At 50.3% G+C, this 26,378-nt stretch overlaps 1 protein-coding gene across 1 annotated transcript in view; it reads right to left on the bottom strand.

The window, feature by feature from the left end:
- Positions 1-510: 510 nt before the first annotated feature.
- The window catches only part of LOC147457550 (metal transporter Nramp1-like), a 106,748-nt gene continuing 80,880 nt past the window's right edge, over positions 511-26,378 (bottom strand). Inside the window, exons 8-13 of the mRNA XM_086512419.1 lie at positions 18,881-18,950; positions 18,630-18,803; positions 16,378-16,482; positions 1,702-1,833; positions 1,505-1,600; positions 511-1,427 (exon numbers count right to left, since the gene is read on the bottom strand). Coding sequence (XP_086368545.1) covers positions 1,065-1,427; positions 1,505-1,600; positions 1,702-1,833; positions 16,378-16,482; positions 18,630-18,803; positions 18,881-18,950 — 940 coding nt within the window. The 3' untranslated portion in view covers positions 511-1,064. The remainder of the gene's footprint in view (positions 1,428-1,504; positions 1,601-1,701; positions 1,834-16,377; positions 16,483-18,629; positions 18,804-18,880; positions 18,951-26,378) is intronic.

Genomic DNA, 26,378 nt, shown 5'->3' with positions numbered 1-26,378 from the left:
ATCATGAATCACTGGGAGATAATTATGGAGATTTTGAGGGTAATATATTGTCATTTTGGTTTCTCTTGTTTGGAAATTCTACTCTCTTCATTGAAGTGGTGGCTTTTATTTACATGGTAGCTTTTTGAGACTTGAAAACATTCATTGGAAACTTATTTATTACCCTATGCTGGCTACTCAAGGACAAGCCAAGGCATGATAATCTCATGTAGCTAGGAGTATGATATGTTAATGAGGGGTGGGCTAGCATGGTTACATGTTACTTTGCCTACCAACTAAATCCTTTGGGTTTGCATCACAGATTCGATCAGGAGGAAGGTAGCCTTATTGCTTCAATGGTTTCTCCTTGTACTCATTGTAGTTGAATTTTTTATTGGCAACTTCACAAGAGCTATTCTTCTCTTCTTTTTGCAGTGTATGACAACTATGAAGGTTTATAGGATTATTTTACCACTTCCATGGATTGCTACTCATGCAAATTAGCTTTAGCACATTGTTAGACCACTCTCCTAGTCGAAGTCCAATTTACGAGGCTTGCAAAATAGCAAATTGTATTTGAAACAAAGTTTCTCTTGGAGGAATAAGTGGTTGTTGCAATTCAGTTGGGGTGCAACCACCTGCACGGCGCATTGCTGATCCGCAGATCATATTTGAGGCAATCTTTGTATAACTGCTTAGAACCCAAGAATTGGATGCTGCTGGCTTTGACAAGTGTATCATCAGTGTTCTGACTCACCACTACATGTGATGGCTTAGCCAAAAAGAAAAATTGTGTTAGGAGAGGGAGTTGTTCCATTGCAAGTGTATGTGTGCAAGTGGGTTGTTAGAGGCATGTAAGAGCCTTTTCTCTTTACTAGCCACAAGCTTACAAGGGGTTTATAATCAGAGGTAGTAAAACCCATACAAGAAGGTGGTTGGAGGCAGGAAGGACCAAACTTTTCTCGTGAAAGATTGTTAATAAGGTGCTAAAGTTAAAGCATTTTGTTGCTTGATGCAGATAGAGGCCTTGACATGGAAAGTGCAAAGTCGTCAGAATTTCAGTACAAGGCCAAATGACATTATATTCAGAGGGACTCTTTAGTGCTATCTAGTGGAAGCTGCATGTTGAGAAGGTCTTCCCTGGGTAACAAGCCAAATGGTCCATGAATCTCCAATTGGTGGGTTTCTCCTCTTCCCTCTTTGTCCCTGTCATAACTTGCTTCCTGTCCTTCCAAGAGAAACGTTTCCTCCTTTTCTGTCCTAAGGGCAAGGTAGCCTATGGCAATCAGGTAAACTGCCATTGCACCAAACCCCATTACTCCGAGAATAACCTCCTCCACCTTTGTCAGCCCATTCTTTGAAAGAAGACACTTATAAAGTGCAGTCGTTAAGTAATACAAGTTGATTATCATAATGCCACATCCTATTCCCCATGTGACTAATGTTATCTGCAACAAGCAATGTCCTGTACTTCAGAAATTTTACATTTATAGCAGATAAGGCCGAAGGCACCCCGCCAACCTACCATGAAAGGGTTCTTGTAGGGACCCATCTTTGTCTTACTGCTTGTAAACTTCAGCAAAGGAATGAGAGCAAATGGAAGCTCAAATGACAATATCATCTGAAAATGTGTATCAAAATCAGTGCGAGGAAGCTTTTTCTGATGGGCACAAATATGTCATGACTTCAGGTATTTTCAAATGAAAAAGAAACAAGACAAACCGAAGAAATTATTATAAGATTTCCTGCACCAGATGAGCCGCCAATCAATGCTGCAACAAGACTAGGTGCAATGGCCACTGAGCGTGTCAACAAATTCCGAACCCATGGATCAAATCTCAGATTCAAAAAGCCCTGAAATTTACAAAAACATTCTCTCTCTCTCTCTCTCTGAATTACATCACATTTGTCATTGTCCCATATACTGCGAGATACGAGGTCGCTTTCACTGTCTATTCAAAGAGGGCTTTGGACCGTTGGCTAGAGTCATGAGATATCGGATCAGAGATGCCTCGTGTTGTTTTTGCTAGAGTTGCACAGACACAGGGAGAATCTCTCGAGGAGACCAGGAAGCACAAAGGGAGATCACTGACTTCTTTAGAGCACGGACTCGGCAGCCAGATGGGCATGCTTCACAACAGACTTCATATCCCACTTATAACAGAGGTATATTAGTGGACAAAGCCACTGAGCTCGGAAGAGCTAGACGCCCACGTCTACGAGGGTGACCACGACATTGACGGAGGCTCCATCAAAGATCACGACTATTCTAGCACGATATGGGAGATGCCCAGTACGACTATTTACAAAGGCGGACATTGCCGACGCTCTTCAATGACCGATACAATACTATCTCGGACAATGCCCAATGCCGGGCATCCTCGGGGATGACAATGATGATTTTAGTCTCACGATTTTAGTCTTTCAGTCTTCCAGTTTACTTCATTTTATTTTTGTACCAAGACATAGAATTAGAAGAGATGAGAGCCCAGCTTAGAGGGATCTTTTTTTAGGAGTCATCACTTACAGACAGTCTCGGATTGCTTCCCGGCGCCTTGTGCGACGGAAGAAGGGAGCTTACTTGTCCCAGATGGAGCGAGACTTGTATCAGCTGTTCTTGAGTAGAGACTCAGAAGAGGCATGGCTACTCTTTCATGAGCATTCCCCTCCCCCAGTGATTACTTCTCCTTATGTGTGGGGCCAGTGTGCGACATTGTTATATACGGTTCCTGGATGGGACCCCCTTTCAGATCCTACAGAGCCATGCCCACCTACCAGCACCTTCTTTACCATTGAGATGGTAAAGAGAGCCATTGACAGGATGAGGACCAGCAGGACATAAGATCATGATAGTCTAGTAGTAGAGCACTTTATACATGCTAGAGGTATGCTAGTAGAGGTTCTTGCAATGTTGTTCAATCGTGCCATGTGTGAGGGGCTACCTGAGACGTGGAGGTTGTCTACTATTGTGCCTATCTTCAAGGCAGGTGATGCTACAAAGCCTGGGAATTACCGCACCATTATGGTTGGGCACACATTGGCACAGTTGTATGCATCCATTTTTGAGCAGCAGTTGAGTAATTGGGCAGAGGGTGAGGGTGTACGGGCAAAGGGCCAGGCTGGTTTCAGGAGGGGTTTCTCCACTCTTGATCATATTTTGACACTCAGAGACATCATTGAGGAGGGCAGGTCACATGGGAGACGGATTATTGTGGCTTTGTGGATTTCCGCAAAGCATTTGACATGGTACCGAGAGCTCGATTGATGCGTAGACTGCAGGAGATGGGGGTGCCCATAGTGTTGATTTGGGGGATTATGGCTCTATACAGATCAGCGATGGGACATGTATGCACCCCGGAGTAAATATTTGATTTAGTTCACTCCACCATTGGGGTGAAACAGGGTTGCCCATTGTCTCCTAATCTATTTGGTATGTATGTTGATGAGGTGTCTGATTACATTGAAAGAGAGGATGATAGAGGTGGCCAGCTGGCAGGGACGTGGATCCCATTGTTGTTATATGCTCATGATATTGTGTTGATCTCTCACTGACCAGAGGGTATGCAGCGATGATTGGATGCATTACACAGTTTTGCAGAGGATAGTGAATTGTCTGTAAACCTTGGTAAAACCAAGGTTACGGTGTTTAACACCACACCACAGTGGATTGGGAGATCATCACCAACTTTCACATATGGTCAGGAGATTGTAGAGTATACAGATGCATACACTTACCTTGGGGTTGTCTTCACTGGGCCGAGGTTTTCCTTGGGGAGAGCAGCAAAGACTAGACTGACTAAAGCTTATGCGGCCTTGCGAGGCTTGGAGAGGATGTGTTCGTAGGTTCAGTTCTAGGAACCTCGGACAAAGTTATGGCTCTTTGATACTTAAGCAGCCTCAGCTATGTTGTATGGGGTGCAGATATGGGGACCTTCGGTAGGCCAGAATGGTTGGAGACGTATGGAGACTCGAGAGGCCCTTGGTATCTACAATCTCTTGATTGATCAGAGCCAAGGCCTCCGTACCCCACGCTATCATTCGAGCAGAGCTAGCTGCCCCTCCTATGGAGATTGAGGCGCTATTGGCTATGTCCCGTTTGGGTGCCGCTAGAATTACCTCTGCTGGTGGTCCCATCCAATCGGGTGTAATCTCGAGCCGCGCCGCCAATTCAAGTGAAATGAAGTTGGCCTTGGCTTCTCCATCAAAGAAAATCACAGCTTCTTGATCTTTCACTTTACCCCAAGCTCGGCAAAGTTCTGTACTTTCATCAATCGTGCTTGGGTCAGTACCCATGCAATCTGGTACCAGTTCTGCTTTCATCTTGCCTTTTCTGCCACATTCCTCAACTGCTCTTGAACTCTCTGGCCTGTCTTCATGTTGTTCTTGCTGTGCCTTTTTAGGGCACTTCGCGGGGACGTACTCATGTTCCCTGCATCCAAAACACTTCCCTTCTTTGATGTAACTGGCCCGCTCTCGAAGACAGAGCTGGGGTCGTTGTAGCGTGGATAGTGTGTCGTGCTCTGTACAGTGGGTGCTCCTCAGTGCAATGTGCGTGACATCTCACTCAAATAGAATGAAAACACAGGAAACGACGCTCGCTACTGCTGCTCGCCCCCCCCTTGCTGCGCCATCACTGCCCTCTCCCCCCCCCCCCCCCCCCCCCCCTCGCTGCCCCTGCGCGCTAACCTCTCCCCCCCCCCCCCCCCCCCCGCTGCCCCTGCGCGCTGCCGCCCGCCCGCTGCCCCCCCCTGTTTTCGCGCTGCCCCACAGGCTGCCCGCTGCCCTCCTCTCGCGTTGCCATCCCCACCCCACCCCCCCCCGTCCTCTTTGCTCCCGAAGGTCTTCTGCACCTGGCTCGGCAACGCTTTCTTTTCGGACAAGTGCTTGGCGTACTCGTTCGCAAATTTTCTTCATCGCCCGCTTCTTCGACTCAGCAGTAGACACAGATGGAGGCTCCAGCTCCACCTCAGAGGGACTCGCCTGAAGCCCCCTCGCCCGACCCCGCTGAGCCCACCATTCGACTTGCTCTTACGCCGGCAAAGCAAGCGAGCCTTGCCACAGAGGTAGAACGCTTGCAGGCGACTTCTGTCATCTCCAAGGTTCTCAGCACTCGTCCCAGCAGAGGAGAGCTGCGAGATCTTCTCCAGGCCCGCCTCCTCGTAGAGGTGGGCAAGATCTTGGATATCCAGATTCTCGGACGGGGGTACTACCAGATTGAGTTCGAGACTTCCGAGATGGCCTCCAAGGTCATAGCTATGAGTCCATTGGCCATCCGAGCAGCACGCGCCCACTTTCGACAGTGGCGACATGGTTTTGACCCGTCTTCGGATGTGCTAGTAGAGGAGGCGGACATCCCCATATCAGTCTGCTTTCCGGGTTTACGGAGGGAGTACCTTCCACTTCTCTCCAGGATTGGCTCCGCCATCGGAACTGTCCTGGAGACACCTTGTACGGCAGCATCAGTAGCTGCCAAGGCGGCTGGCATCCCTTCAGTTCGAGTTTTGGTCAGAGATACCCACACGCTCCCGAAGGTCATCCTATTGCCTCGGGTGAGTGGGGGTTGGTTTAGACAGAGTGTGGAGTACTCGGGTCTCCCCAACCAGTGTTTCATTTGCAGACAGATGGGCCACCTAGCGAAGGCCTGTCCACGGAGGAGACCACGACCCGCACCGCAGCCTCAGCCCCAGCCTGCCAAGGCTGGGCCGCAGCCACAGCCAGCGGCGCAGAGCACAGATCCAGCGCCACCCTCCGAGCCTGGGGCTCCAGCGGAGGAGGGGTGGCAGCAGGCCTGTGGCCGTCGACGCCAGGGGCCACAGCGACAGCCTGGCACTCAGAGTGGCCCCCAGGTGCCTACTCAGCAGCAGTGGGTTCCCACGGGGAACCGCTTTGGTCCTCTTGAGCAGGAGGAGCCCCCTACGCCAGCCTCCACCTCCGCTTCACCCTCGCCAGCCGCTCCGCCTTCCGATCTCCCCTCCTCCTCCTCATGCCCTCCCCCGCCCTCTGCTACCGCTCACTCTCCTCCTCGCCCCCCCCCATGTCTCTGCCGCCCCACCCCGCTTCTCCTCTCCCCCGCCCCCCCCCCAGCCCCTTCTCCCCCTCCTCCTGCTTCAGTACCACAGTCGGCTCTGGAGACTGGACCCTTGCCGGCGGCCAGGAGATCTCTTGGCAGCGCCTTCGCCACGAGTCGCCTAGCGAGAGAGGGTCAGCCCTTCATGCGGCCCCCACTGCAGATTCAGACATCTCCTCTTGCAGCTTTCCCTCGTGGTTTGACGAGCTTTGACCTCCGACGCCGCTGGGATTTCTTCGATTACGGGTTTACTCGTTTTCTTGGCGATTCCGCAGCAGACCACGAGGCAGCCTGCTTCAGAGTCCACGCTTTGTTCCTCGCCGCTAGGGGGACAGAGGACTTGGACTCAGCAGTTGGTTTCTCCTTCCCCCTCTGTGGCAGGACTGAGACAGAGTGGTCCCTCGACTCAGTGGTGGGATGGTTGCATACACAGGTTCTCGAGTTCTCTCACCACATGGGAGAACTTGGCGTTACAGATCTGCTGCAGACTTTGTGGCCACTGGCCAAGTTTGCGGTGACACCCCCAGATTCAGCAGGATGTAGACACATTGTGGTGTACTTTTTTGCTGATACGCAGTGTTTGCCTTGCTATGTATTCATTCATGAGCACTCCTGGACAGAGGAGGTTGCTTTACGCACGGCTCGCTCTACTTGGGCTTGGACCAGGCACTCACTGCAGTCTCGCCTATCTAGAGGACGCTCGGATGCGGATTACTCCCCATCCAAGCCTGCTTCGAAGATAGCTCGTCTTGCTGCTGCGGCAGCATCTGTTCTCTCTCGCTCCCCATGAGGATCGTCTCGTGGAACGTGCAGGGACTCGGTGGGCCCCAGTTTCAGCGCCAGCGGGGCCGATTGCGTCAGGAGCTTCAGCGATGCCTTGTGGGAGGAGAGATTGATCTCCTTATGCTTCAGGAGCACCATTTGTCTGAGAGCCGCATTCGGCGATGTGGTCAGATTTTGCGTGGACGCTATGATACCTTTTGGTCAGCTGCTTTTGGACCTGGAGGCATCCAGGGTGGGGTATGTATGACTATTGCGGACTCATTACAACAGGCCATTGTGGGCAGAGGGATTATTGTACCAGGCAGGGCTCAGTGGATTACTATGCAGGTTCAAGGTAGCCTTGTGGGTTTCCTGAACATCTATGCGCCCAATGTGGCGAGTGCTAGTGCAGAGTTTTGGTCACAGATTGTTGAGTCTTTGCCACAGGTTGACCAGTGGTGTGTAGGAGGGGACTTCAACATGTTGGAGGACCCTTCTGACAGAATCGGAGGCAGCCATGCTACTGTGCATGGAGTCGAGTTAGCAGCTTGGGAGAGGTTTTGTATGACGTTGAGGGTCTCGGATACATGGCAGCATTCTGGCTTTGTGAGGCCTCCAGAGAGTCTTGCCTTCTCTAGATCGGACCGCCGAGTGGGAGGAGTGAATCTATCGCGCATAGATCACTTCTACACTAGTGACCACTTCAGTGACTTGGGGGGATCAGTGGGCATCCTGGCAGGGACATCCTTCTCGGACCATGCACCAGTGATCCTCACAGTGGCAGACAGGCAGAGGAGTGGGAGCACGATGCTTCGCATCCAAGAGCGGGTCTTGTTGGGACTCAGCACTCAGAGAGAGGGTCGAGGCTCTATGGACAGAGGGCATGGACAGCCAGGCTCCACCTGCAGACAGAGTGGCCTCAGGCCTAGCTCAGCTCAGCCACTTCTTTCTCCAGGAGTCTTTGGCTCGACGGGCTGCAGCGAGAGAGGAGGAGCAGCGTCTCAGACGAGGCATTGCTTCACTACAGAGGATGCAGGAGCAGCATCCAGACAGTCCATGGTTGGAGGAGCAGCTTCAGCAGGCTCGACAGGAGCTTGCTTGCACAGAGGAGAGGCGCCATGAGTTTGCCTTCCACCGGCATGCATCTCAGTGGACTCAGGTGGGTGACAGAGTGACAGGTGTTTTTTTTGAGACAGTGGGACCTCGGCACTCGCATGCCAAGGTCAATCAGTTGAGGAGACCCGATGGGTCAGTTGTTTGTGAGCCTGAGGATATGCGTGCAGTCGCTACTGACTTTTACCGTGAGCTACTGTCGGCTGAACCCGAGTCAGAGAGACGGGATGCATGCAGGGAGCAGGTTTGGGCACAGATGCCCTGTCTTGTGACTAAGGAGATGCGGCAGAGGCTTGAGTTACCTCTTCAGCTTGAGGAGCTGCACACGGCTCTTAGGGCCCTCCCTCGTGGTAGCTGTCCAGGTGAGGATGGGCTGACTCCCAGCTTCTTCTTGGAGTACTGGGACCTGCTTGGCCCAGATCTTTGTAGTGCCTTTCAGTACATTCTGCACACAGGAGTGTTGCCGGATAGCATGAGTGAGGGCCTGATTTACCTCATTCCTAAGGAGGGTGGCTCCTTGGATGAGATTCGACAGTGGCGTCCCATCACCATTCTCAACTCAGCCTACAAAATTCTTGCCAAGGCTCTGAGTTTGAGGATTCAGCCACTTTTGGAGAGCCTTATACATGGGACTCAGACAGGTTTTGTCAAGGAACGCAGTATCCTTGACAACATCTTCACTTTTTGGGAGGCTTCTGCCCTTGCACGGCTCCGTGGGGAGGACCTTGTGATTCTTCTTCTCGATTTTGAGAAGGCATACGACAGAGTTGACTGGGACTTTCTAGAGGGCACGCTACGTAGGATGGGCTTCTCAGAGGCTTGGATCAGAGGGGTGTCAGCTTTGTACAGACAGGCCCACAGTCAGGTGCTTTTGGCAGGAGGTAGAGGTGAGCGCTTCATGCTCACACGATCGGTCAGACAGGGTTGTCCTCTTGCCCCCTTTCTCTTTCTGTTCTATGCGGAGGCGATGAGCAGATTTTTGGTGTCACAGCAGGTTGGTTTGAGGGGCTTAGCACTCCCCATACGGGGAGATGAGCTTCTGGACGCTGAGTTTGCCGATGACTCAGCCTTGTACTTAGAGGGCCAGGAAGCCAATTTACACAGATGTGGGCAGGCTTTGGAGACCTTCTGTTGTGCATCGGGCGCACTGATCAACTGGAGAAAGACAGTGGCTTTCTCAGTTGGTAGTGCTCCTGTGCCAGATTGGCTGCCAGGAGAGGGTTTCAGGTGGATTCCTCCAGGGACTGCAGTTCGGTACCTGGGTTGTCAGGTTGGTTTGGATTTGTCCCCCGAGCAACAGATTGCTCCTCTTCTCCTGTCCATCAGGAGAAAGCTGTTACATTGGAGCTCAGCACGACTTTCGCTGGCTGGTAGAGTAGTAGTTGCCAACCAGGTGTTGTTGGCGACTATGTGGTACATCACTTCTTGCTGGATCTTCTCGAGTTCTTGTATCAGCCAGGTAGAGAGGCTGATCAGGAACTTCCTTTGGTCTGGTCACGACACTCAGATTGCCCGAGCCAAGGTGGCTTGGTCGGTCATCACACTTCCTTGTTCTCAGGGAGGGCTTGGGATCATTGATCCAGCACAGCAGAGCAGAGCCCTTCTTGGGAAGTTCGTCGTCAGAGGACTTCTACCAGGCGAGGAGCCCTGGAAGGAGTTCTTGTTGCAGAGGCTTCGTGCCAGGGTGCCTCAGGCAGGAGGCCCTTGGCAACCTTCGACCAGATGGATCTTTACAGAGTTGCGCCGAGTTGGTTTGAGCAGGAGACTGGAGGACCGATTCGCTGTGAGTTTGCTTCGGTCTTGGGAGCTATTGCAGCGTGGCCTAGAGCAGCGACAGCCGACGTGCACGGAGGAGCGCCTACGGCAACCCCTCGTCTGGAACCCCATGGTTAGCACTCAGAGAGGCCACTTGGTTGGGAGTAGGCCTCATGTTTCTTGGGGTCCCATGGCAACAGGTCCAGCGCGCTCTCTAGGTGACTGGCTAGAGTTCACAGGTTTGTCAGAGGAGGTAAAGGTTGTCCAGCTACAGGGCATGAGAGGGGGTTCAGAGCATGTGTCAGGACATCTCAGAGTCAGTTCCAGCTGATTGGCTCACGCATCTCGAGCCAGTAGCACCCCGGTGGATGGGAGCCTTCACACGACTCGAGGTTCTCATTTCAGTCAGGGCTTGCTCAGAGACTGTCCCAGCCCTGTTCTTCGAGCTTCAAGGTGGGGGACGATTACAGAGAGTTGCAGTAGAGGCCCCGCAGGTAGCAGAGTGTTGTTTCCAGAGGATCCGAGTTGTGGGCATCTGTGGGAGGACTTGCGTCATAGACCCTGACCCAGCAGCTCTTGAGACAGGACACTGGAGGCTATGGGCTTGGGAGTGCTGTCCACTGGCACGAGTACAGTGGGATCCTGGTGAGTGGCTATGGAGGGACCCATTCTCTTCTGCAGACCGCCCAGGAGTCCCTTTCTTTCAGTACACTGTTCGGCTTGGACGTCATATACTTGCAGCACAGAGGGAGGCCCGCCCCGCTGCAGCACGTCATTGGCAGGAGGAGGGTCTCACAGTTGAGTTCTTGGCAGCTTTTTGGCAGAGGCTGTGGGACTCCAGACAGCCGAGGCGCGTCACCTTGTTCCAGTGGTTGGTTGCACACAGAGCCACAGCAGTAGGGAGCTGGCTTGTACATTGTGGTCTCTCGGCCGCATGTACAGCCTGTGACCAGTTGGTGGAGAGTCAGCGACACTGTCTTTGGGACTGTCCCTCGGCCCAGCAGGTGTGGCTACGAGTTCTTCGGCTGATGCCTGCCCTCTCCACGGCTCGACAGTTCACTTGGGGGGCGGCGGCTTGGTCCACCCTCACGGGCCCGGCACTTCAGTTTGAGCTATCTTCCACCAGCAGGATGATAGTGATACAGGGGGGTCGACCTACACTCCAGCCTGCTACAGACCTTACTCCACAGGAGTGGAGCAGTGAGAGAGCGGAGTGTTGGGAGCTCATCAGCGGCCTAGCTCTCTGGTTCATCTGGCGGGCCCGTTGTTTCCGCATCTTTGAGGCTCGCCTTGTACCACCAGCAGAGACTGTTCGTGACTTTTGGCTAGAGCTGATCCATACTCTCAGAGGACAGCTTGAGGGACTACAGGGCTGCTCCGACCGCATGCGGGAGCGCCGCGAGGCTTTCCTTCGTCTCTGGCGCCCTGGGCCGTTTTCCTCCATGGTCCAGGGGGTGCTCAGATGGCATTACTGTCCACCTGTGTGGCTTTTCCCTCCTCCCATCTCTTGATTTAGCCCTATTGTATATATGCTGTTTTTTCATTGGGAGAGTCTCCCCATCATGTTTGTTGTAGCCCTCTCCTGCAGAGGTGGATGTAGCCCTATGGGCAGCTTTCATTAACTAATAGAAGGATCTTTTTCTCGAAAAAAAAAAACACAGGAAACAATAGATAACAGCAAATCAACACAGAGACACAGCAGCAGACCATAACATATGGACTCGACTATCTCAAAGGAACCAATACAGACTCTGGCGTGGCAACACACTCAGCTTAGCCCAAAACTCACGGGTACAATGGGGGTGTCGAGGCTCAGATGTGCAGGGATGGTGCAGACGTGTTGTGTGTATAGACTCGCTACCCTAGACGACGACGTTGGACCATATATGAAGAAGATGATCATGATGACTCAACAACTACTACTCATATGTACCACCATAAAGAGCCACCAACGGCTCATAAATGTCAGCCATGTAAGTCTATCTCCAAATTGAGTGGTGGTGGTGACCTGGCCACGATGTCCACTAGACCATCGTCCGTATACCTGCCATGTGTCACTGCCCAGCCCAGAGAGTCCGTCCAGTGTCAACCAGACCAGACCAGCTGTACTAACTGTGTCCTGTGAAAGTGACATCGTAGCCTGCTACAGGTTGCCCGCCACAAGACCGCTCACCGTCTCGGTGAGAGGAATGCTGAAAAGCTGTGAAAGAAAACCACGAGGTACTGGTGAGCTCCTGATTCTATCATCCAACTGAAAATGCCCTTCTAAAAGACCTCTATGAGAAGAAGCAGAACATAAGAAGAATTGCAAATGAGGTGGGCTAAATGGCTTCCGAACTTCGAGACATCTGTGCCCGCATGGCTATACAGGAGGTCAATTTAGAGCAAGAGACTGCCAGAAGACAGGCAGCTGAGGCAAAAGCAATTGCCATGGAAAGAGAGTTGGAGGTTTTACAGAAAAGCTTGGAGGAAAGGAATGGCCAAACGACTTCAACTGCCGTTGTTGCAAAGCAGTCTGTGATGCAGTATTTACGAGAATTGGTAGATGGAAGGGCAAGACTCAATCTGTTAGACGGTTGAGACCAATGCCTTATAGCAAGAACTTCATAAAAGAGAGGGCTCCCCAAACATTTGAAAGATGAAGTAGAGAAGATGGAGGCGGAGATAAAATTAGAGTTGCAAAGATGATCAACCGAAAAGATTCCGACCTTCAGAGTTCCTTGCAAGACCTTACCATGAAAATTATGAGTAGCTTGTGAAGCATTTGAGTGTGAAAGATGAGGAGATTGTGTGGCAGAGAGAAGAGCTGCGACTACTTTCTACTCAACTCAAGATGAAGACCAGGGAGCTTGAACTGCAGGTAGATAATCATCGAAGTGCAGATCAGGATTTGAAGAAGAGAGTTCTTAAGCTTGAATTTTGGTTGCACAAGCACGAAAGCGATCACAGAAGTTGCAAAGGATTGCGGAAAGAAAGGAAAAAGAGCTGAAAGATCTTCGAGCTCGGCTAGCATCCCAACCATCTATTACCAAGCATAAAAGTGGGGCGAGGGGTGGGTGGGGGGGCGAGGCCTGGGCAAGGGGTGAGGGGTGGGCAGGGGGGCGAGGGGTAGGTAGGGGGCGAGGGGTTGGCGAGGGTGAGTGGATAGGAGGGCGAGGGATGGGTAGGGGGGCGAGGGTGGCAAGGGTGAGTGGGCAGGGGGCGAGGGGTGGGTAAGGGGACGATGGGTAGGCCAGGTGGGTAGGGGGCGAGGGGGGTGTGAGGCGCGAGTAAAGGGTGGGTAAGGGCGAGGAGGGAGGGAGGGGGTACTGAGGGGAGATGGCACCCAAGCAGAGAGAAATCATGATCAGGGAACTCATCAAGCTTGAAATCAACATTGTCTTTGTTGTATCCCGTCTTGAGGAAGCTTTGTGAAGGGAGTTCGCTAGACACAGAGGAGAGCTTTGTTCTGGTCGAGAAACAAACACCGATGGGCTGATGTTGAAGGGGGGTGAACTCCTCTAGAGGAGATTTCTTTCCGTTTCTATGATTCTTCATAGGCTCAGCAAATCCAAAGGCTACCAGCAAGGGCGCACGGGGAGTAGCTTCTGTGACCTTCAACCTTTGTGCTGGCTCAGGTGGCCTATTAGGTTTAGTTACTGTGGAAACATTGGAAGAGGGTGTACCTCCAGGCAAAGAGTGAATAGAGACTCCATAACAAGGCATAGATTTGGTAGCCTCCAACCACTCCAACAGATCCTCATCTGACCTGTCAGGTGGAGTACGTTGTTCCAATTCAAGGCTGGTTTCTAGGGACAAAGAACTATGTTGTACGACGGATCCATGCCTCCTTCTAGGCGAATGGGTTGCATCCGCGAGCCAGGAGTATGTATCCACATGGCATCGTTTCCCCAATCATGAAGTGCTTTAGTGTATCGCAGCCATGGTCTACCGATGAGCAAGGGAAATCTGCCCTCAACCTGGGGAAGACGAACCACAACAAAATCCAAGTTAAAAGTAAAGTCTTGTACCTGCAGAGGGACCTTGTCTACTATTCCCACAGGATAGACAATTCTCTGGTCTGCCAAAGTCACTGTAAAGGGAGCGGGCCGGGTAGGCTGGAGACCCAATGCCAACATAGTGAATTCGGGCATCAAGTTGATACCCGACCCACCATCCACTATGACACCGGAGAAGTCGCACCCTAGAATAGACGCGGTGAGACGAGGACTCCTGTAATCAGTGAGCGGAGCAGCGGGAAATGAAATCATGTAGGACTCTAAGGGCTGCACTGGTAGGTGCCCGCCACTAGACCCTGCACCAAGATACAAAGATTGAATGATGGAAAGGGTGTCACTTCGAAAATTTGCATCAAGTCAAAGCATGTCGTACAATGACACTTGCTGAAAGGTGTTTTTCAAGATAGTCTCTGTTGTAGGCTTCTCTCTTTTGATCAGTGTTTGCTCTGGTATCTTGAGCTTCTGCACTGCTTCCATGAAGGCACCATCAATATCTGAGAGAAGAGAGGTAGGTTGGCTCTTGGCACTACCTGCTGGTTGTTAGCTACTAGGGAAGGTAGACTCATTTGTGCGACTGGAGATGAAAAAGTTGGACCGTCAGGGAGGCTGAGACCAAGAGCAGCTCTCTGTGCCCGTGTGAGCACAATAGCAAGCTCTTCCACCTGTTTCAACCCATTTTGAGAGGCAACTACAAGAGTGGACGGCGGGGCCTGTGGAATGGTGCTTATTGTGATTAGGTTGATCTTTGGGAATGTAAACTCCTGCTGGTTTTGGCTTGTGCTTGCAGGTGTGGATGCGCGTTTTTTTGAGCAGTCCTTACTATAGTGATCCTTAGCTTCAAGGCAATGTCGGCAAGGAGGGGACCCTTCTGGCAATAGACATTTGCTCTGATAATGGCCATACTCCCTGCACCTGTAGCACAAAATTGGCCTATTGGAGGGGCGAGGTGGTCTCGGTCCTTGCTGCATGGGGACGGATGCTGATGCATAGAAGCGTTGGGGAATTGAAGGAGCATTAGCATGATAAAAGCTGGGAGATGCAAAGTTGTGCATACCTTGCATAGGAGGTGTTGTCAACAGAGGTGGCATAGGGTTTTGATGGCCATAGGGTGAAACCATGTTGGATGCAGGTGTGAACCCTTGTTGAAGGTTGGGGGCAAGGCTCTGTTGCAGTTGCCGCATTCCCTTCAGATAATAGCACTCTTTGTCATCATGGCCATGTTTCTCGTAGAAACGGCATGAAGCTTGAAGTGGGCAGTCCTGAGGAGGATGCCTTGGAGAGCGACAAGAGGTACACCACACCATCGGCGGCTTAGTGTCTTGCTGTGCCTGGAGCTCTTCTAGCTCCTGCTTGATTTGTTCTAAAGCCTCTTGCTGTGGAGATTTTTCCGGTCTAAGAGAGAAGGACCTCTCCTCTAGAAGTGCTATTTGTAACTTCAGTGCTTCTAACTCCCTGCGTAAAGCAAGCAAGGGGTCAGAGGGATTTTCTGTGAGTGCTGAGGCAATCTCCACCTGAAGGGGGTCCTTGAATAGCCTCCTTGCTCCTTCTATCCTGGTAGCGGCCGCTATAAACTCCTCCAGAGATGCTTCCGGTCGAAGACTTTCGCGTAGTTTCTGCTGAGACGTCTTTGGAAGAGCTTTCTCTACCCAATTCTTGACCATAAATTCCCCTGGTTGCTGAGGGAGCTTGGCAACCAGAGACTTGGTTTTAGTCATGAGTTCTGCAAAAGTCTCCTCTGACTGGAGCACCATGTTGGCCAACTCATCCAAAACCTTTTCCTGGAAGTCACCTGGCCCGAATGCTGCACAGAACTGTTGTCTTAAAGCCTAGCCCACTTATTTATGGGTACAAGGGATGCCCAAAAGCAAAGCCCCAAAAATCTTTTAACTCAAAAGCAGTAATCTCCAAAAGCTTTACTGCTAAAAATAATAATCCCCATAAAGCAACTGGCTCCAAAAACTGCCAAAAAGCAGCCAGCGCAGTTTACGGGAAACTGTACAATTCTGCCACGTCAGCAGTCAGCGAGAATTGCAGCGTCCTTACAACTGCCACATGTCAGTCTGTCAGCGCAAATTGCGACGCATTTTCTGGGGGTCAGCCTGTCGGCGCATCTCTAGGATCCTACAGGCTGCCACGTCATCAGTTTGTGACAGTAAACCAAGCTATGGCAAAGAGCACTTGGTTTGCCACTGGCACACAACCGACCAGTGACAAATGAGAAGATGACTAGTGGCACAGAACGAATGGGCTGTAAAGCCATGCAAAACACCCCACTAAAAGTTAGCCTCAACTTCAATTGCAAAACCATGGGATTTATCCCATGGAATTCATTAACAAGAACTTGAGGTAGACCTGTAAAACAACACCCTCCCTATCTTTTGCTTTAAAACCTCCACATCATTAGCTTTTCTGATTCTCGTACCCTTTTATGATTACCCTGCTAATATGGTCTTTTTTTTCTTTGGAACAAGCACTCATGCAAGTATGTTAAGTCCACTGCCTAGGTCTCCAGAAAACAACTTGAGAGCCAATTTCTTTTATTCCATTGCTGGGATCTCTTGACGACAACTCGAGATAGCCTCGCAGTTGCAAGCTACTGAGATGATATCTAAGTTAAATTTTGGGCATTTTGGTTGCTTCGACAAAAGACGCAATGGAATTGCTCTGAAGTATTTTAAAACAAACTCTTGCTTATTTTCTTACCTGCATGACATATTGACCCGCATAGGTCCCTGTGATTGTTGAACTCTGCCCAGAAGCCAAAAGGGCAATCCCGAAGAGCTTGGAGCTCCAGCTTCCTAAAACGTTCTGCACAAAATTTACCTAGTGAATAAATTTTAGGGTCCTTAAAATAATTAAAATACTCTTATTTCATGCATGAGAAAAAACTTCTCAGCATCTTTCATTGTTCAAAATTTTGCAGAACAAGTAATGGCTGTTCAAGATGATGACTGCCCCTCGTGCATTCTTGAGTTTATGTGCTCACAAGCATAACTAAAACATTGCTACTAGCTTGAATACCTGGGTTAACTCATTGTAAAAGTCCAAAGACGGCAAGAGATATCTCTAGATGAAGCCAAAAAAACAAATTGCATCTATGTAATCTGGTGCACTTCAAGAAAACTAGTAGGTAGCAGTTCCATGATGTACCACCAAAGAAAACTCTTTTTCTGAGAGGAAGGTAAGATTGCAAATAGTCGTCGCTGTGTTTCTCCATTAAACCAATGGTTTATCCATGTCCCAGAGTGCGTTCCATTCAATTTTGGCATAGACATTCTTTGCTGAGTTTTCCTTAAAATAAAGGTCTAAACTACATGCCAAGAACAAGTCCTTTTGCAGAAAAACAAAAAATGAATAATTTTCAACAGAAACAGCCACTGTTTTGACATTAATTTTGAAAGATGAAATAAGCATGATAAGGTTGTCAAAAATGAGTTTAACCAAGGTTGTTGAAATGCAGCATACCACTGAATGCTCGTAAGACAAAAAGAGTCAGACTGCTGCGGACATGACCATAATTTCAAAAAAAAAATCAAAATTTTCCAGAAAACATAGAAGCATAAGATTAGTGTTCATCATATAGCCAAAGCATAAAGTAATTACTTCCTGTGTTCAAAGTTGTTATCGAGGGCTTTTATCCATCTGAACGTATTACATCGAATGGATTTGCACTTAAATCTTTCCCTATGCAAAATAATTTTTTGACTATTATTCAACTGAACAAGCCTCTCACACCTATGCAAGTCTGTGACCTTGAATTTGATGTATATTTATATGGCCAACCCTCTCATGCTAAATATTGACATTTTCAATCACACCATTTTCTGCATTAAACAAGGCATTCTTACTAGCATACTCACAGCCTTTAAAGTTTATTCCAGTACTTTCTTTTGGCAAACGATCTGCAACTACTCTAGCAATCCTCCACACAAAATAACCATACTTGTTGTACTCAGCTGTAAATCCTTGTCCACCATTGGCGAACAGAGATAGAAATTTAATAATTGTTGGGCTCATGAAGTACTTGAGCCATACTTCATTTTTCCGTTCTTCATAGCCACGGGGAGCTTACATACATATGCTAATGGACACACAGTGCCATCACCTTCTTGCACATAACCTGTGTTTTTGGTACATGCATCTCATTTAGCGGATTCTCCAAAAATTACAAACCATACATAACCCCGAGCTTGTATCGTGGGTTGTAGCACTCATCCACAATATCTCACATAACAAGATGCAGTAGAATAAGAATCACAAACACAACGCTCATGTTAAAATACTATAAGTTCTGACTTCATGGCTTACCATTTGAGTAGCAGAAAATCATGACCTATTAATGCAATGCCTTCATGAGTCTGCCAGATATAAATTTATAATCGACGATTAAAAGCTCCCAGTCACTAGCCAGGAAATACTCGTGGATGGGAGTAGATCAGTTGCGAGGGGATTGTTTAAGGCCATAGATGGATCAGTTCAGATTGCATACAATGATGAGGGATATTTTGGTTACCAATAGGGCCTAGGCAAGGGTTGGCCATCTAGCCCCTCCAAATTACAAAAGCTGCCTCTCCCACCATTCATCACCAACAGCAAGGTCGCATTAAGCATGACTTTGACTTGATTGAATTTTCCCATATAGTGAGATGATGCATCTCAGTTATCATGGTCCGGAATTTTGGCACATCTATCTCACATAGAATGTTGTGAAAGGAGCTTTCTATTGAGTAATCTTCTAGCCTATTCTTCACTCCAGTCATTTAGACATTTTGGTACTTAGCACATTAACCCCTTGAATACCAAGCTCAAGTAGCTTTATAAAATCCCGCATCTCCATGCAATGCCACAAGCCAGTCTTTCAACATCATCTTGATTCAATAACGGAGAAATGAATTATATTGCCTATTGATTTAATAATATTACATGTTTGTACAAGAAATGACACAATTGCATACTTGGAGTAGGAAAGAAGCTTGATTCAGATCTAGCTGGTCACACTTTTCACGATTCTGTGTAGAGAGAGCTGGATTTGCACAAACAGCGCCACTTACAGAAACTACTGAGACATTAATCAAGAATGCTATAAGTAAAGCAAATGCACTCTCCATAAAATAAAACTGGCAAGCATCCTGCACACAAAACACAACAAACCAATGGTGTTAGACATTAGAGAAAACAAAGAATTCTCAATCAAAAAACAGCACACCTTTATTCCTCGAACTGTTCTGGGAATTTTTCTGCTCAGTACCAAAGCTGAATGTAAGAAAAGGTTGTGCCTACACACACCCAAGTAGATCTGAGGAATTACATTCTTTTTTACACGTGTGTGTGTGTGTGTGTGTGTGTGTGTGTGTGTGTGTGTGTGTGTGTGTGTGTGTGTGTTTTCTTGATCGTGTGTGTGAGGAGAGAAGCACGATCCCCTGCTCCTGCCCTGTCGCGAGAACCCCCTGCCTGCCCTTCGCGCAAGCTCCTGCTTCAGCACAGCTGCATGACCTGCTGCTCCAGCTCGCTCGCGTGAATCCCCTGGGCTTGCTGTAATCCTGTCCTCAGCAGTTTCGGCTCAACTCAGTGGCTGTTTGGGGAGCAGACTTCAGAGTGACCCACCTCTGCATGCAAAGGTGTCCTTGTGCTAGTCTTCGATTCCCATCTCAGCAGAGGTTATCAATGCAGTGTTGGATTAACGATGTATGCTCTCTGTGGGTCATGTATATAATTCTGGGGTTTCTGTACATAGTTCAAAGCAGATACAAAGCTTAGTTCTTTGCAATGTGCGTCCCGATAGGCTTTCTCCTTTAGCTGTGGTTTTGTTGTTGCATGTCATAGTTTCTGTGTGTATCGGAAAGCTATGGATAATTCTTCGGAGGCCGCCTCTGAAATCAAATCTTGTTTGTACAAGGACTTCGAAAAGGCCCGAAAAGCTTGGAATGGTCAGGCACCTGGTCTTGAGGTGTGGATTCTTGAGGTGTGGATTCCCGTGCAGGACCTTATAGACCCAGTTGCGCTGTATGCCATGAATGCAGTTATCTTGTTTTTCCCGGCCAAAATGCCTACTACACAGGATGTCGAACAATGGATTGATTTCCTTCTTAAACGGCAGGCTGTCCGTGGCGTTTACTTTGTTGCTCGTGGTTTCTATGAAGTTTTATTGGCATATACTCAAGCCGAGAATCTTTTGTTGGAGATGTCTCCCCTCTTCTTTGGTACGCAAATGACTCGTGTTCTACCATGGGCACTCACTAAAGATTATCAAAGTCTTATTCGCCAAAAATGCCCGGTGCGGGTGGAAATTGTTGATTTCCCCCGCACATGGAGACATTTCCTACCGTTGTTGGCTGCACAGCTCAGTAAGGTGATTTGCCCACCGAAATTAGATTCTAACACCAACACGTTTTGCATTGTTTCGGATAGTGACAAACAAACCCCCGAAGGAATTATGGTTGATTCAGGAGACCCATGGGTGGGCAAGAATCCTTTTAAACTTAAATGGGGCAAATTTGCAAATTTCTGCTTTCAATGTGGTAAATTCGGTCATATGCAATCTGAATGTCCAGAGTCAGCCTTCCAACCCCCGCTTTCGGCAGTTCCTTCGTCTACCCCTATCCCAATAGGCAAATCTATTGGTAAACCTAAGCAGAATGAAGTTTTTACTGTTAAGGTGGTTCCCAATGATGAAAAAGGAGAGCTTGAAGTTCGCTGCTGCTGTTGCTCTCCATCGCCCTCGCGCTTCTGCCCCACCCCGCCCCCCCAAGCCCTCCCGCTACCGCTACCTCCCTGCTTGTCCTGCGCGCACTGTCCCACCTCAAGTTGTGCGCAGCCCGCCCGCTAGTCCCCACCCCCATCTCTGCCCAACGTGTCCTACGAGCTTCCCACCTGCTGTGCGCAGCCCTCCACCCACTGCCAGAGCCCGTCCCCTTCAGCCCTGCACTTCGTACTCAAAACCCCCCCGGGCCTCGGTTTAGCCTCGCTCTCTTTTCTCCTACTTGTTCTTCACCTTGCCTTTGTAGATAAGCAGCTTCGGCCCTACTTAGCTCTGCTTGGTTTGGCCTACGGCTGCTATCTCTTCGCTGACATCATCCGCCTCGTCCTTTCTTCAGCAGCAGACACAAAATGGCGGCTCCTGCTCCACCTCAAAGGGACTCCACTGAAGCCCCCTCGCCCGACACCGTGGAGCCGACCCTTCGACTTGCTCTTTCGCCAAAAGAGCAAGCAAGCTTGATGGCCGAAGTGGAACGCTTGCAAGCCACTTCAGTTATCTGTAAGATCATTGGCACTCGGTCCAGTCGAGGCGAGGTTCGGGACTTACTACAAGCTCGTCTTCTCTCCGATGTGAGAAAGATCACCGATGTCCAGATCCTCGAGAGAGGGTACTACCAGGTCGAGTTCGAGTCTGCAGATATGACGACCAAGGTGATTTCGATGAGTCCACTCGGCACCAAAGCAGCTCGAGCTTACTTCCGACGTTGGCATCACGGTTTTGACCCTACTACAGACGTGCTCGAGGAGGAGGCAAACTTACCGATTTCGGTCTGTTTCCCAGGCCTGAGGCGAGAGTACCATCGCCTCCTACCTAGGATTGGTTCCATGTTCGGGACAGTTCTGGAGTCTCCATGCACGGCAGCTTCAGTTGTGGCCAAGACCGCAGTTCTACCTATTGTGCGGGTTCTCGTTCGTGACACACACTCCCTCCCCAAGGTGGTATTGTTGCCTAGGGTAAGTGGGGGATGGATCAGACATAGTGTGGAGTATTCGGGTCTCCTGAACCAGTGTTTCATATGCAGGCAGATGGGCCATATGGCAAAGGCATGTCCTCGCAAGAGACCTCAACCCACAGCGCATGCACAGCCTCCCAAGCCTGAGCATGCCAAGCAGCCAGATACACAAGATGCGCAGGCTGGTATTTGAAAGAGACCAGTGAGCAGCCAGCTGATGGTAGGCAGTAGGTGCCTGGCCGCCGCCGTCAGGGGAGAGCTCACCCACTGCTCCTCCTGGTGCTGACCTTTTGCAGCTCAGCAGTACTGGGTTCCGACTGGGAACCGTTTTGACCCCCTTCAACAGGACCTGCCTAAGGAGGCCCCCTCCACTTCTGTTCCTCCACCACCGCCTCCTCCTCCCTCAGCCGCTGGCGTTCCGCCTCCCTTCTCCCCCCCCCCCCCACCTCCACCTTCGCCCCCTGCCCCTCCTCTATCCCTGATGGGGCCCACAGCCTCGTCTCCCAACCCTTCCGCCACTCCTCCTTAGACGCAGGGTACTAGACACGCTTCTGCCGCAAGGCGTTCTCTTGGTAGTGCTTTCGTTACGAGCCGTGTGGCTCGAGAGGGACAGCCCCACCTGAGGCCTCCCTTTTTGGTGCTCACTTCTCCCTTTGCAGCGGTCCCCAGAGGTCTGACCAGCTTCAACATTCACAAACGTTGGGATTTCTTCGACTACAGCTTCAATCAGTTTTTGGGTGATTCCTCTCCCGACTTGGAGGAGGCCAGCTTTCGAGTCAACATCCTCTTTCTTGCAGCTAGAGGCGGTGAGGCCCTGGACACAGCGGTAGGTTTCTCCTTTCCGTTATGTGGTAGGGATATCATAGAGTGGACCAAGCACACAGTCCTTGACTGGCTCCAGACCCAGGCTACTAAGTTCTCACACCACACAGGGGACTTAGCAGTGACAAATTTGGTGCAGACACTTTCGGCTCTTGCCAAGTTCAGCGTGACACCTTAAGATGTAGTGGGTTGCAGGCACAATGTGGTGCATTTGTTTGCTGACACTCAGTGCCCTCCGTGTTATGTTTTTGTGCATGAGGATTCTTGGATAGAGGATGTAGCCCTTCGGGCTGCAAGCTCGGCTTGGGCCTAGGCGGGACAGTCACTTCTTGCGCGCTTGTCTAGAGGTCGTTCGGATGCGGATTACTCCCCATCCAAACCGGGCTCAAAGATTGCAAGGGTGGTTGTTGTCGCAGCATCTGTTTTCTCTCACTGACTCCATGAGGATCATTTCATGGAATGTGCAGGGATTAGGAGAGCCCCAGTTTCAAAGTCAGAGGGGTCTACTGCGTCAGGAGCTGCAGAGATGCCTTGTGGGTGGTAAGATTGACATTCTTATGCTGCAGGAGCATCATCTTTGTGAGAGCCGTGGTCGCTATGAGACTTTTTGTTCAACTGCTTTTGGACCTAGAGGCATCTAGGGTGGGGTATGTATGACCATTGCGGACTCTTTGCAGCAAGCCATTGTGGGCAAGGAGATTATTGTGCCAGGCAAGGCTCAGTGGATTACTATGCACGTTCAGGGTTGCGTGATGGGCTTCCTGAACATCTATGCGCCCAATGTGGCAATCGCACGTGCAGAGTTTTGGGCTCATATTCCAGAGTCTCCGCCGCACGGGCAGAGCAATGGTGCATTGGGGGAGACTTCAACATGTTGGAGGACCCAGCTGAGAGGGTTGGAGGTAGCCATACTACTGTGCATGGAGATGAGTTGGCAGCTTCGGAGAGGTTATGTATGACTGCGTGACTGCGGATTTCTAGCTTTGTGAGGCAGCATGTGTGGCAGCATTCTAGCTTTGTGAGGCCACCTAACAGCCTCGCCTTCTCTTGTTCGGACTGTCGAGTGGGAGGAGTAAATCTATCTCCGATAGATTGCTTCTACACTAGTGATCACTTCTATGACTTGGGTGGGACTGTTGGCATTTTGGCTTGGACTTCCTTTTCGGACCATGCACCAGTGATCCTCATAGTGACTGATAAGCAGAGGAGGGGGAGCACAATGCTACGCATCCCAGAGAGGGTCTTGCTCGACTCTGCGCTCAGAGAGCGAGTGGAGGCTCTTTGGACAGAGAGCTTAGACTTACATGATTCTCCTGCTGATAGAGTGGCCTCAGGACTTGCTCAGCTTAGTCGGCTCTTTCTTTAGGAGTCTTCGGCTCGCCTAGTTGCAACGAGAGAGGAGCAGCGCCTCCGACGGGGCGTTGCTTCCTTACAGAAGATGCAGGAGCAGCATCCAGACAGTCCTTGGTTGAAGCAGCAGTTATAGCAGGCTTGCCAAGAGCTCTTCAGCACAAAGAAGAGGCGCCATGAGTTTGCTTTCCATCGATAGGCATCTAAGTAGACCCAGGTGGGTGACAGAGTGACGGGCGCTTTCTTTGAGGCAGTGGAACCTCGGCATATGCCAAGGTCAGTCAGTTGAGGAGGCCCGACGGGTCAGTTGCTTCAGAGCCAGAGGACATGCGTGCAGTTGCTACTGACTTCTACCGTGATTTATGTCTGCAGAGCCCCAGTGAGAGCGTCAGGATGCATGCAAAGAGCAAGTGTGGACACAGATGCCTTGTCTTGTGACAGAGCAGATGCGTCAAAGGCTTGAGCTGCCTCTACAGCTCACAGCTCTTAGTGCACTCCCCCGTGGTAGCTGTCTAGGTGAGGATGGCTTGACTCCCAGCTTTTTCTTGGAGTACTAAGACTTGCTTGGCTCAGATCTTTGTAGTGCTTTTTAGTACATCCTGCACACAAGTGAGATGCCTGACAGCATGAGTGAGGGCCTGATCCACCTCATTCCCAAGGAGGGTGGCTCCTTGGATGAGATTCAACAATGGCGTCCCATCACCATCCTCAACTCAGCCTACAAAATTCTTGCCAAGGCTCTGAGTTTGAGGATGCAGCCACTTCTAGAGAGCCTTATACATGGGACTCAAACAGGTTTTGTCAAGGAGCATAGTATCCTTGACAACATCTTCACTTTTTGGGAGGCTTCTACCCTCGCGCGGCTCCGTCGTGAGGATTTGGTGATTCTTCTTCTCGATTTTGAGAAGGCCTACGATAGAGTTGACTGGGATGTTTTGGAGGGCATTCTACGTAGGATGGGCTTCTTAGATGCTTGGATCAGAGGGGTGTCAGCTTTGGACAGACGGGCACACAGTGAGGTGCTTTTAGCAGGAGGTAGAGGTGATCATTTCATGCTCACACATTCAGTCAGACAGGGCTGCCCTCTTGCCCCCTTTCTCTTTCTGTTCTATGCTGAGGCGATGAGCAGGTTTTTGGTTTCACAGCAGGTTGGTTTACATGGCTTAGCGCTCCCTATTCGGGGTGATGAGCTACTGGACGCTGAGTTTGCAGACGACTTAGCCTTGTACTTGGTGGGCCAGGAGGCCAACCTACAAAGGTGTGAGCAGGCTCTTGAGACTTTCTGTTGTGCATCTGGCGCACTGATCAACTGGAGAAAGACAGTGGCTTTCTCAGTTGGTGGTGCTCCTATGCCCGATTGGATGCCAGGTGAGGGTTTCAGGTGGATTTCCCTAGGGACTGCAGTTCGGTACTTGGGCTGTCAGGTTGGTTTGGACTTGTCTCCTGAGCAGCAAAGTACTCCTCTCCTCCTGTCTATCAGGAGGAAGTTGTTACATTGCAGCTCCGCACGACTTTCTTTGGCAGGCAGGATTGTAGTGGCCCAACCAGGTGTTGTTGGCTACTATGTGGTACATCACTTCTTGTTGGATCTTCTTGAGTTCTTGTATTAGCCAGGTACAGAGGCTGATCAGGAACTTCCTTTGGCCAAGGCATGACACTCAGATAGCCCGGGCCAAAGTGGCATGGCAGGTCATCACTCTTCCTTGTTCTCAGGGAGGATTGGGGATCATAGACCCAGCACAGCACAGTAGAGCGCTTCTTGGGAAGTTCATCGTCAGAGGACTTCTTCCAGGTGAGGAGCCCTTGTAGGAGTTCTGGCTTCAGCGCCTTAGTGCTAGGGTGCCTCAGGCTGGAGGCCCATGGCGACCCTCGACTCAATGGATTTTCATAGAGATGTGCAAAGTTGGCTTGAGCAGGAGACTGGAGGACCGCTTCGCTGTGAGTCTACTCCGATCCTAGGAGCAATTGTGGCGAGGCCAGGAGCAACGTCAGCCTACTTGGACGGAGCAGCGCCTGAGACAGCCCCTTGTTTAGAACCCCATGGTTAGCACTCACAGAGTGCCACTTGGTTGGTAGTCGGCCTCATGTTTCCTGGGGTCCCATCGCAGAGGGTCCAGCACGCTCTCTAGGTTATTGGTTACAGTTCTTAGGCTTGTCAGAGGAGCTTCACGGCATTCAGCTACAGGGCATGAGAGGGGTGCAGAGCATGTGTCAGGACATCTCAGAGGCAGTACCAGCTGAGTGGCTTACACCTCTCGAGTCAACAGCGCCCAGATGGATGGGAGCCTTCACGCGACTGGAGGTTCTCATCTCAGTTCGAGCTTGCTCAGAGACTATACCCTCCCTCTTTTTCGAGCTAAAGGGTGAGGGACGTTTACACAGAGTTGCAATAGAAGCTCCACAGGTGGCAGTGTTGTTTTCAGAGGATCCGAGTGGTGGGCATCTATGGGAGGACTTGTGTCATAGCTCCAGATCCAGCAACTCTTGAGACTGGCCACTGGAGACTGTGGGTTTGGGAGAGTTGTCCACTGGCACGAGTACAGTGGGATCCTGGAGAGTGGATTTGGAGGGACCCCTTCTCCTCAGCAGACCATCCAGGTGTCCCTTTTTTCCAGTACACTATTCGGCTGGGAAGTCACATACTGGTAGCGCAGAGAGAGGCTCATCCTGTTGGAGCACCACATTGGCAGGAGGAGGGTCTCACAGCTGAGTTCTTGGCAGCTTTTTGGGAGAGGTTGTGGGACTCCAGACAGCCAAGACGAGTCACTTTTTTCTAGTGGCTGGTTGCATACAGAGCTACAGCAGTTGGGAGCTGGCTTGTAC

Source organism: Adiantum capillus-veneris, chromosome 5 (genome assembly GCF_014529385.1).
Source record: "Adiantum capillus-veneris isolate H3 chromosome 5, ASM1452938v2, whole genome shotgun sequence".
Lineage (NCBI taxonomy): Eukaryota > Viridiplantae > Streptophyta > Polypodiopsida > Polypodiales > Pteridaceae > Adiantum > Adiantum capillus-veneris.
Note: the sequence above shows the minus strand (reverse complement) of the source record. Positions and strands in the feature narration are given on the sequence as shown.